General features: G+C 45.8%; 1 protein-coding gene across 1 annotated transcript in view; it reads right to left on the minus strand.

Moving 5' to 3' along the window:
* Nucleotides 1-3,451: 3,451 nt before the first annotated feature.
* The window catches only part of LOC124795933 (venom carboxylesterase-6-like), a 115,789-nt gene continuing 107,075 nt past the window's right edge, over nucleotides 3,452-12,165 (minus strand). Inside the window, exon 6 of the mRNA XM_047260013.1 lies at nucleotides 3,452-3,685. Coding sequence (XP_047115969.1) covers nucleotides 3,452-3,685 — 234 coding nt within the window. The remainder of the gene's footprint in view (nucleotides 3,686-12,165) is intronic.

Below are 12,165 nucleotides of genomic sequence, written 5' to 3' on the forward strand. Positions count from 1 at the left end.
ACGTTAATGCTTCCTCGCTGGACGGAAATGATTCAGGAACTCTTTACTCCGTCCTTCCCAATTCCACCTGAATTCGTCACTGGCATTCTTCTACCTGTGCCTAAACCGAAGGGAGGGTCTCATGTCTCTGCATATCGCCCCCTTACACTACTGAATGCAGACTATAAAATCTATGCACGACTCTTAGCAGCGCGCATACGCACCGTCTTACCTACGGTCCTTTCACCTGAGCAGACTGCACGTGGTTGTGGGGCCACCTTACAAACAGCCCTAGGAGAATGCCGTGACCTCATTGCACTGGCGTCGGTTTGTCGCCTTCGTGCAGCACTGGTATCCGTCGATTTCACGAGTGCCTTTGATCGCGTTCGACACCCATTCCTCCTCATGGTGGCGACACGTATGGGGTTCCCATTGCTTTTTGTCGATGCCATTCGCCGGTTACTCCTTCCCGCGGTCTCGATGGTACAAGTCAATGGGAGGCTTGGAGGACCGATTCCTATACGCCGCTCTGTGCGTCAAGGATGCCCTATGTCTACTTTACTATATGCCATTGCACTTGAGCCCCTCATCACTGGACTTACCTCTAGACTGCAGGGCCTCACTTTGCGTGACCACACCTTTCACTGTAGGGCTTATGCGGACGATCTCCTCTTTCTCACCTGCTCCTCCACGGAACTCAATGACGCCATCCAATGGATCCACCAGTATGGACGTCTTTCTGGTAGCATTCTTAATGTCCGTAAATCGACTATGATGCACATTGGGCGCGGCCTCCCGGCTATGGTGCCGACCCCACTCCCAGTTAGTGCCACCCTTCGTTACTTGGATATCGAATTTACGAGCTCCACACACCGCACAGTGGCCCTGGCTTACCGGCGGCTTTTGCAGTCGATTCGGCACCATGTTCGCGGTCAAGTGCACCGTAACTTAAACCAACTCCAACGTGTGTCCTATATCAACATCTATGTCGCCCCTAAACTGGTACACGTCGCCCAGATCCTCCCAATGCCGTTACTCCTTGGCCGCCGCATCCAATCAGCCTTTGGATATTTCGTGTCAGCAGGGGCACTTTTCAAAGTCCGCTACAACACTCTAACACTGCCTCCTGCAAAAGGTGGCCTCGGACTCATCAACGTGCGGGCACGCTCTTCTGCACTCTTTGTCCACACTCTGTTGCGGCACTGGCAGGGGCCGGTCCCGTCCTTAACACGCAGTCTCTTAGATATCCTCCGACCAGCTTCTCTCGATCCACCGATCAATGTGGCACCTATTTCTCCATTATTGTACTACGTCGCGAATTGTTTCATAGAACTCAGCTACGTTCGGGCCGATCTTCCAGTCACCCGTCCTCCCCGTACAAAAGATTATTATCGTTTGTTTATGCTGTCCAACCCTTGCGACCCCATGGTGCTACAGCATCCTGACATTAACTGGCGCACGGTTTGGGGGTGTGTGCATGCATCCTTTTTACCGTCGTCTGTGTCTGCACTCTGGTATGTTTTAGTCTATGGAAAATTCCCGACTAATAGTCGACTTTATCGCATAGGACTGGCCACCTCCCCACTCTGCCCTGACTGTCAGCTCGAGACACCGAAGAGCACCGTCTTACGTGCCCCCTGAAACAAAACGTATGGCTCCTCATCCAACGAATCGTGGGCTTTTACCTCCGTGCCCCGCCAACGACGGTAACCCCGGATTTCCTGTTGTTGCCCCAGACATTTCACTACCCTCTTGCTAAGCACCATACCCTAATCTGGTTTCGAGGACAGGCTTTAGAATATCTCTTTCGGAGTGGTCCGCATACAGTCCTTGACTTCTGGTACAAAGTTGTGACCGCGCATAGCACCCTCACCCGAAAACCATCTTACCGACAAACTTTTGCCGGTTATCTCCGCAGCGTCTTCCTTGACCCCCCTCAAAGTTGGGGTGTACCATGCCTACCTGTCACATGATGCAACACCCTTATCCACGTTCTCATGCATCGACCAAAAACAAACACATTTTTTTTTTTTTTTAAAGGAAGAAGACAGAATATGTTATATTTTGTTGTATTTAATGTTTTTCTTTTTTAATACTTTTTTGTTTAACTAACAGTCATTTGTATATTTTTACATGGTACCTTGAAGAACTCTTGTATAGTGAATATATATGTACTTTTAGTTTGTTCAATACCAATTTTTAACCAAAACAAAAAGGAAAACAGGATATGTTCTAATTTGTTGTATTTCATGTTATTCTAATAATTTGTTTACCTAACACTCATTTGTATATGTTTAACTGGTACCTTGAAGAACTTTTGCTTTGTGTATATATATGTGTACTCTCCGTTTGTAAAAAAAAAAAAAAAAGTGGCAAGCGTCGTGCGTTCTAAACTTATAGTCGCCTGTTCGCGTCCAACTGAAAAAAAAAAAAAAAAAAAAAAGCAAAAAGATCCGGGTTCGAGTCCCGCCCACAGCACAAATTTTAATTCATTTCGTGTGCTTCGATTATCATCGTAGATATTCAAAAGAGACTTAAATATCCCATGGAAACATTTAATTATATTGGTATCAGCGTTGAGTTGCTGTAGATTGGGCTGACGTAATTATCAGTGATGTGGCACTGTACACGTGACAGCCAGGTGACATGAAACTGAGTGTTCGTGTCTCATTGGCTGAGAAGAGTCCTACCGTATATAGAAGCAAAGAGAATCCCAGACCCTGATTGGTGGAGAGGATTCTTTTTGCAGCTTCCAGGCCAAGAACTCGGTTGCGAGGCAATATGAGTCGAGTGGGGGCATACGGTGCTGATGGATGCATGCCGAACGCGGTCGTCACAAACTTCTAAAGAACAGTTAAATATTAAAAGACGACTGGTAAATTGCAATCCAGTCGCGATGATGTAGAGAGACTTGGTCGTGAGTGTGTTTAAAAATGGTTCAAATGGCTCTGAGCACTACGGGACTTAACATCTGAGGTCATCAGTCCCCTAGACTTAGGACTACTTAAACCTAACTAACCTAAGAACATCACACACGTCCGTGCCCGAGGCAGGATTCGAGCCTGCGACCGTAGCAGCAGCGCGGTTCCGAACTGGAGTGCCTAGAACCGCTCGGCCACAACAGTTTGTACGATCGTAGTGTATCATTTCATTTATGTGTTGGATTTAGGAAAATGGTATAACATCTATGTACAGTGAAGTCTGGAGTACACCTGGATTAATATCCAGCACCAAAGTGATTTATGACGTTATTTAACAGCGAATAGTCAGGTTCTTGCCAGACTTTACAACATACAGCATCATCAGTGCCACGAGCCAGCGGCCTACGCTACCTACTGCGAAGGGGTGACTATCATCTACATAAGATTCCAGGTAGGAGTTGATATACATACAGTTTATGCGACGTGTAAAGGACTTCCAACAGGAACCTTGCGTGTACTGTCACTCTATAATAACACAAATATACACCCTACTACGTCTTACTTCGTAACACTGGCGCCTCGTGCTGAGGGCGACACTCACCCAGCGCCTGCTGGAGCCCCTCGTGGCTGGTGGTGCCGATGAGCCAGGGCAGCTGGTCCTGCAGCTTGCGCCTGCCCAGGGCCTGCACCATGTCGGTGACGGGCTGCGGCACGAACGAGATGTTGCGGCCCAGGAACGGCTCCGTCACGGGCACGAAAGGCCATGCCGGCCGGCCGAACCCGTCCTGCAATCAGGCACGCGCACCTCCTGTAGCGTCAGAACATTTCTCACAGTTAGGAACTCGACATCGTAGCCTGTCAGGAATTTTCTCAAAAACTCACTTTCGACTAGAGTGATAACGATGCATTTTGAAAATAAAAATTTATCTATTTATTTATTTATGCCCATGCTTCACCTTGCTTTCAGCTCCTCTCTTGTAACCAGGCACCCTTACGAAGTTGACGAATACATATCATATGAGCTTTACTCAGAAATAATACGAGCGCCTTTCAATAAGTAATACAAAACTTTTTTTTCTCGGCCCGTTTAATATACAAAAATTCGGAATTCTTTGCGGGACGCCATAGAATATTCCCGCTGGAATCCTCTATAGTTCCATGAAGTTTCGATAGGTGGCAGCGTAATACGTAGCCTTCAAAATGGCGTCTGTACTGGAGGTTCGTTGCAAGCACCGAGCTGCCATTGAGTTTCTGTTGGCGGAACACCGGAGCATCGCTTACAGAACGTCTATGGAGACCTGTCAGTGAACAAAAGCACGGTTCGTCGCTGAGTGAGGCTTCTGTTATCACTGCAACAATGTCACAGCTGTGACTCTTGCAGTGCTGGTGCGTGCGGACATTCTCATTCGAGGTGATCCACGATCACAGTCAAACACCTCGCTACGAAGCTGGACATGTCTCTTGGTAGTGCTGACACACTCGTCCATCAGTTGCTGTATTTAAAGGCGTGTCGTGTGCCCACCAAGTTCCTATCTGCTTAACGGGAGAGCATAACAAGCAACGATGGACCACCTGTGAAGAATCGCTTGCGCAGTTTTTGTCGAATATCGTCACGGGGGATGAAATACGTGTTCATCGCTTCGAACAGGAAACAAGACGGCAGTTCATGGAGTGGTGCCACACTACGCCTCCTCCGAAGAAAAAGTTCAAAACCTCACCCTCAAACAGTAAAGTAATAGCGACGGTTTTCTGGGACTCTAAAGGGGTCGTTCTGTTTGATATCCTGCCTTAGGGTGCAACGATCAAATCTGAACTGTACTCAGCTACCGTCAGGAAACTGACAAATGGTTCAAATGGCTCTGAGCACTATGGCACTTAACATCTAAGGCCATCAGTACCCTAGACATAGAACTACTTAAACCTAACTAACTTAAGGACATCACACACGTCCATGCCCGAGGAAGGATTCGAACTTGCGACCGTAGCGGTCGCGCTGTTCCAGACTGAAGCGCCTAGAACCACCCGGCCACTGCGGCCGGCAGGAAACTGACGAGTTCACTGTGTTCGTCGCCACAAAAATGAAAACGAATTTCTCCTTCTTCATGACAATGCAAGGCCTCACACAAGACTGCGCGCACGAGAGGAGCTCACGACACTTAATTGGGCTGTTCTTCCTCATACAGCTGGGATCTCGCACCTTCCGACTTCCATCTGTTTCGACCAATGAAGGATTCACTACGCGGGAAGCACTTCGTGGATGATGGGGATTTTGTTGATGCAGCAAGACGTTTGGCCCCGACGTCGACCAGTAGAGTAGTACTATCGGAGCATAATGGTCCTCCCAGTAAGGTGCCATAAGGTCGTCGCATTGAACGAAGATTGTGTTGAAAATAGTGTCTGTAGCCAAAGTACTGGTGAATAATGTGGTATATTGGAATCTTCAGTAAAATCAACCTCATTCCAGAAAAAAATATCTTGCATTACTTACTGAACTCCCTAGTAATAATAAATAATCACCTTTTCTTCTTAGCTTTAGTCGTGTTTACTACGGGAACTGCTGTTCCCAAGATTTGGCAAATGTATAGGAAATGCGTGGGAGCAGTACAGAATAAATTTAATCTGCAGTAGAAGTTGACTGGTCCGGCGACGAGCGAGAAATAATAGGATAAAGTGAGCAGATTAGATGAACAAATAAAAACGAAACAGATAATGTATGAGGAAAGCTGGGATAACGTTGATAGTGTAACTCTAATATTAACTCACTGTTGGACTGAAAGAACACAACTGGAATATAGGGAAAGGTAAACTAAGTCCATGGCAAAAGAAGAAGCTTTAATCACTTCTTGCACGCAGAGTGGTTTTGGGTCATTCGCAGATTACAGGGTAGTTTGTTCCCGAGCCGTACACCTGAAATGGAGGAAGTTTTAGTGTCTGCGTAGGTACAGTCAAAACACTGGACGCACCAGATCTTGCACTGCAGTTACGGAATTATACCTGTAGCTTGCGGTGCAGTTCTTAGAGTCATCGCCTCTAAGTTGCGTTTGTCCCACGTTTGATTCCCAGTCAGGTCGGAAATCATCTTCGCTCGTGGACTTGGTGCTTATGTTGTTTCCATAATTTCATGTCATCTGCATCACAAAAACGCACAAGTCGCCCAAGTGATGTCAAATAGACTTGCACTAGGCTAGCGAACAACAGACTGGGTCTCCTGGCCTTTAACGCCATATAATCATTTTCATTTCTCATATAATTATAGTGGGCATTTGATATGCAAGGAGAGCTATTTAGAACACCAGTAACTAAGAAACCGATCAAGAAAACAGGGCGTATGAAAATCATATCACCTGTCCAGTTGCATCCACCCCAAATGAACGTAATACAGACTGATTTGATCAAACTGCCAAATGCTGTTCAAAAATGGTTCAAATGGCTCTGAGCACTATGGGACTTAACTGCTGTGGTCATCAGTCCCCTAGAACTTAGAACTACTTAAACCTAACTAACCTAAGGACATCACACACATCCATGCCCGAGGCAGGATTCTAACCTGCGACCGTAGCGGTCGGGCGGTTCCAGACTGTAGCGCCTTTAACCGCTCGGTCACTCCGGCCGGCCCAAATGCTGTGCCTAGGTCTAAATCATTCATGGCTAGCTCGAGTTGACTCCATTTTCCGTAGGTTATGCCGCGTTGAAATATATCAAAAGCGTACAGATTAGACAGAACTAAATATATTGCATTATTTTTTTGATTCATTTTAGGGGTTCAAAATGTCTCTGAACACTAGGCGACTTAACTTCTGAGGTCATCAGTCGCCTAGAACTTAGAACTAATTAAACCTAACTAACCTAAGGACATCTCACATATCCATGCCCGAGGTAGGATTCGAACCTGCGACCGTAGCGGTCGCTTGGCTGTGGACTGTAGCGCCTAGAACCGCACGGCCACTCCGGCTGGCGATTCATTTTAGGTGGAAATACTTTTTTTCTATTTTTTAATTGTATATAAGCAAGACAGTTATTTCTTACATGCTGTGACAGTTTTCTCTTCGCAGTTTATATCGGGATATTGGTTACCGTCAAGCGGTATGTGAGAAAATGTTTCACGGAAATGGTTGGTAATCATCTTTCGCATAGATATGAACATACCCTGTGACTTTATATTCTTTATTTTAAGACTCCAGGTATGGTGCCCACAGTATATTAAAAAAAAATAGTAGTTCATACATGATATAGATGATACGGTAGCAACAATCCCTTTAGGGCTAGCGTTAGATACAGTTGGAATCTGCCAGCACATAAGTGAAAGTTGATACAATGAAACGAAACCGAAATATCATTGTGTTCACGGGGAAAAGCAACTCACCAGGGAACGAACCCGGGAAGACTCATAGGATCACATGTTTCCTTGATTATTTTTCTTAACCAAAGCAATTTGTTGTTATCTGCTTTCACTTCACTTAATCAATGTCCTGTGCTATTTTACACCGATGAGCCAAAACATTATGACAACCTACTGAAAAGCGTGTTGGTCCACTTCTGGAACACAATTCAGCAGCGATGCTGCGTGCCATGGATTCGAAAAGCTCTTGATAGGTTTCCAAACGTTCGTGGTTTTAGGTGCCTACGCACAGGACACACACTTCCCGTAATTTGCGGGCGGTTGGTTCGCGGGCGCGGAGCTGGCGGCCGATAGTGTCCTAGTTGGGTTTCATCGGATTCAGATAGGCCGATTCTAATGGCCAAGACATCAACGTGAGTTCACAATCATGCTCCTCAAAGCACGGCAGCACGATTCTGGCCTTGTGACACGGACATTTATCCCTCTGGAAAAAGCCATAGCTGTTGAGGAAAACATCAGGCATAAGGGGTTACAGGTGGTCCCTTATAATGTTCACGTAATCCACAACTGTGATGATGCCTTCGATTATTACCTCAGATCCCATGGAAGCCCAGGTGAATGTCCCCCATAACATACACTACTGGCCATTAAAATTGCTAAACCACGAAGATGACGTGCTACAGACGCGAAATTTAACCGACAGGAAGAACATGCTGTGATATGCAAATGATTAGCTTTTCAGAGCATTCGCACAAGGCTGGCGCCGGTGGCGACACCTACAACGTGCTGACATTAGGAAAGTTTTCAACCGATTTCTCATACACAAACAGCAGTTGACCGGCTTTGCCTGATGAAACGTTGTTATGATTCCTCGTGTAAGGAGGAGAAATGCGCACCATCACGTTTGCGTCTTTGATAAAGGTCGGATTGTAGCCTATCGCAATTGCGGTTTATCGTATCGCGACATTGCTGCTCGCGTTGGTCGAGATCCAATGACTGTTAGCTGAATATGGAATCGGTGGCTTCAGGAGGGTACTAAGGAACGCCGAGCTGGATCCCAACGGTCTCGTATCACTAGCAGTCAAGATGACAGGTATCTTATCCGCATGGCTGTAACAGATCGTGCAGCCACGTCTCGATGCCTGAGTCAACAGATGGGGACGTTTGCAAGACAACAACCATCTGCACGGACAGTTCGACGACGTTTGCAGCAGCATGGACTATCAGCTCGGAGACCACGGCTGCGGTTACCCTTGACGCTGCATCACAGACAGGAGAGGCTGTGATAGTGTGCTCAACGACGAACCTGGGTGCACGAATGGCAAAACGTCATTTTTTCGGATGAATCCAGGTTCTGTTCACAGTATCATGATGGTTGCGTCCGTGTTTGGCGACATCGCGGTGAACGCACATTGGAAGCGTGTTCTCGTCATCGCCATACTGGCGTATCACCCGGCGTGATGGTATGGGGTGCCATTGATTACACGTCTCGGTCACCTCTTGTTCGCATTGACGGCACTTTGAACAGTGGGCCTTACATTTCAGATGTTTTACGACCTGTGGCTCTACCCTTCATTCGATCCCTGCGAAACCCTAGATTTCAGCAGGATAATGCACGACCGCATGTTGCAGGTCCTGTACGGCCCTTCCCGGATACAGAAAATGTTCGACTGCTGCCCTGGCTAGCACATTCTCCAGATCTCTCACCAACTGAAAACGCATGTTCAATGGTGGCCGAGCAACTGGCTCGTCACAATACGCCAGTCACTACTCTTGATGAACTGTGGCATCGTTTGAAGCTGCATGGACACGCCATCCAAGCTCTGTTTGACTCAATGCCTAGGCGTATCAAGGCCGTTATTACGGCCAGAGGTGGTTCTTCTGGGTACTGATTTCTCAGGATCTATGCAACCAAAGTGCGTGAAAATGTAATCACATGTCAGTTCTATTATATTATATTAGTCCAATAAATACCAGTTTATGATCTGAATTTCTTGTTGGTGCAGCAGTTTTAATGGTCAGTAGTGTAATATCGCTCCCACCGGCCTCCGTCCTTCGTGCGCTACTTGTTTCGAACAGCCGTCAGCCTGCATGACGGAGTACCTGGATACGACTATCGGCCTGGTTTAACAATACACGGGATTCATCCGACCAGGCGACCCAACTCCATTGATCCGCAATGCAGTGTCGATGATCCCGTGCCCACTGTAATCATAGCTGATGATGTTGTTGCGTTAACATGGGAGGCCTCTGCTGCGAAACACCATGTGCAACACTGTGCGCTGAACGATGTGTTCCAAAACACTCGTGCCTGCGCCAGCACTGTCCTCTGTCGTAAGATCTGCCACAGATCGCTGCCTGTCCTGCTTTAGAGACAGGGAAAACTTCCGATCCCAACGTTGTGTGATGAGGTATGGACGTCCAACTTTTGTCGCCTGTTCGTGGTTTCAGCATTCTTCAACCGCTTGCCATACATGTTCGAGACAGTATCAATCGAACAGCCAACCAGCTTCACCGTTTCCGAGATGCTCGCTCCCAGGCACTGGACCACAACAATCTGGCTAATGTCAAAGTCGCTTGTGTCGGCGGAATTCTGCTTTGCGTCACTTACCCTCCCTAGAATCATTCCCCATTCGTATGTGCTCTGCTCATATACTTCTCTCACCGCTTCACGCGTCCTCAGCGCCCGCAGGCGTCATAAACCTCGCGGTGGACAGTGGTCATAATATTTGTCTCGTCAGTGTATTTTGGCTCCTCTAGAGATGAGCTACTGTATTTGGCAAGGGGATTTCAACATATAGAGCCTACTAGGACTGCAGATATGTATCTACAAACAAATAAAAAATTAATTACGTAACTTTATATTTTGGAGTTTATAGCTGTATAACAACGCTCGTAAGGTAGCTGAACAACCACATTATTGCACTGTTTGGGAAATTCAGCTGTTTCATTACTGTAAGTAATATATCGATTTCAACTCTACTTGCGCCGTACTCAAAAAGTGCTAAAATCTTCACATCTTTCCGTGGCGTGTTATCTGTCAATAACCGCTTTGATTAATTAGTGTTTTCGGGGGACAAACTGACATTTACCGTGGATGTTATAAGTATTAAGATAATTTGTCGGTTATTTATGTCTGTGTCTAAGCCGTTCTCCGCAAATACCCTTTTTCTCATATGTGTAGGTCGAGTAAGACATGCGGCGAAGTTTGAGGATATTTGAATGTAACAGAGAGCTCATGGAAAGTTGAAGTACAGAGGCGGGTGGTGAGTTGTTCCTGGGGAGATCAGTTGAGAATGGCGTTGCCCAAAAAGCTGGGCTTCGTAGTCGAGTGTCAGTCTGAGAAAACCATTAAGGTTTACAACAGCAAAAATATTGCTGCAGAATGAAATATTTATTCTGTATACCCTGTATCTGATATTTATTAATTCACAAAGGAGACTATGAAAACATTGTCAAGTACTGTATGTACGACTTACACTATATTAAAATAACAGCTCACCAAACAAAAAAAGTTATTTACGCTACATAAACAGAGCATTGCTTTTCACTGTTGAATTAAAGCTAATAATTCACACAACTGTATTCTCACTCTTTTTTATACTCTCCGAAACATCATGCTTTGTTGAAATCCTCTGTATCTTATATGATTCACTTAGTATCTGATGAAGGTTTTCCTTTGGGGTCCTTCATGAAAGTCCTCACATTACTCATATACTTCGCTATCCTAAACCGTTAGACAGCTATTGTACTCACTACATTCGCACTCAGGAAGAACGGGGTTCAAATTTTCTGATTTAGGATTATCTTGGTTTCTGTTAATGGAACAGTGAAGAGGGGGGCGTATTCTCCGTCACACACCGTAAGATGGCTTGTGGAGTAGAGATTTATATTTATATCGCATTAAGTTGTCGGCCGTGCACAGTTAATTCTGTAACAGCTTGCTACACAAAGTTTGATTAAACAGAAATAGAGACGTATACACAGTTACTGTGTATCAACAGTTTTTGGCTTACAGTTGTTAGACAAGGACCTTTAATACGAACTCTGTTAGCCGTTCTGCGAGCGATGGACAGATGCATGTTGAGAATAGTCCCAAGAGACGGACAGTGAGATGAGGAAGGGGTGGGGTGTATGTGTATGGGGGGGAGGTGGGGGGGGGGGGGATATGCAGCAGCCACCAGGTAAATGAGTGGTAGGTGGACCAAGGGCGTTCTTTGGTGGATTCCAAAAGATAAGAAAAGACAGGGACGTCGACATAATACAAAGTGGATAGATATTATTAGATTAGTATGGATGAGGTCACAATGCATAGAAATGTACATAGAAGACCTTTCTGGCTATCAAATGGCTGCTACTGCTTTTGCTGCAGCTGTTGCGGCTGATTATGATGGTATGATGATGTTAGTGGTGGTGGTGGTGGTGGTGGTAACGATGCTGGTTGTAGTGATGATGGTGATGAAGATTTAACAGTCGTAACAGTAGTTACCGTGATTATCTGGTCGACCTCTCTAACAAGGCGAAGAAAACGAGTTACTGAGAAACTGAATTTCGCTATCTCTGTTGTCTCAAGGCAACGATTTTCACGAACCAATCAAGGAAGATAAAGCAGTAAATTTGTGATGAGTTTGTGCAGCGATCGACAAGCGGGCAGAATCCAGCCTTCGACGTCGGTTCATTAGATCTGACTGCGCATTTGCTTGATAAAACATATGTAATGCGAGAAGTTGTGATACAATTTACATTTAAATATTCTGTTTAGAATACTAAGAGATCTCCCCACAACAGCGTAAATCTCCAGGCTCCTATGTTCAAAGCTCAGGACGCACTTGGCTCAGTTGCCGTCAGGTCCTGTAACGTTTTTTACAAGCTCCGAAACGAAATATTTGTTTTCTCATTGAAAAAGATAGAGCTGATCCATAGCTG

The sequence above is a fragment of the Schistocerca piceifrons genome, chromosome 4, assembly GCF_021461385.2.
Source record: "Schistocerca piceifrons isolate TAMUIC-IGC-003096 chromosome 4, iqSchPice1.1, whole genome shotgun sequence".
In the NCBI taxonomy this organism is placed as follows: domain Eukaryota; kingdom Metazoa; phylum Arthropoda; class Insecta; order Orthoptera; family Acrididae; genus Schistocerca; species Schistocerca piceifrons.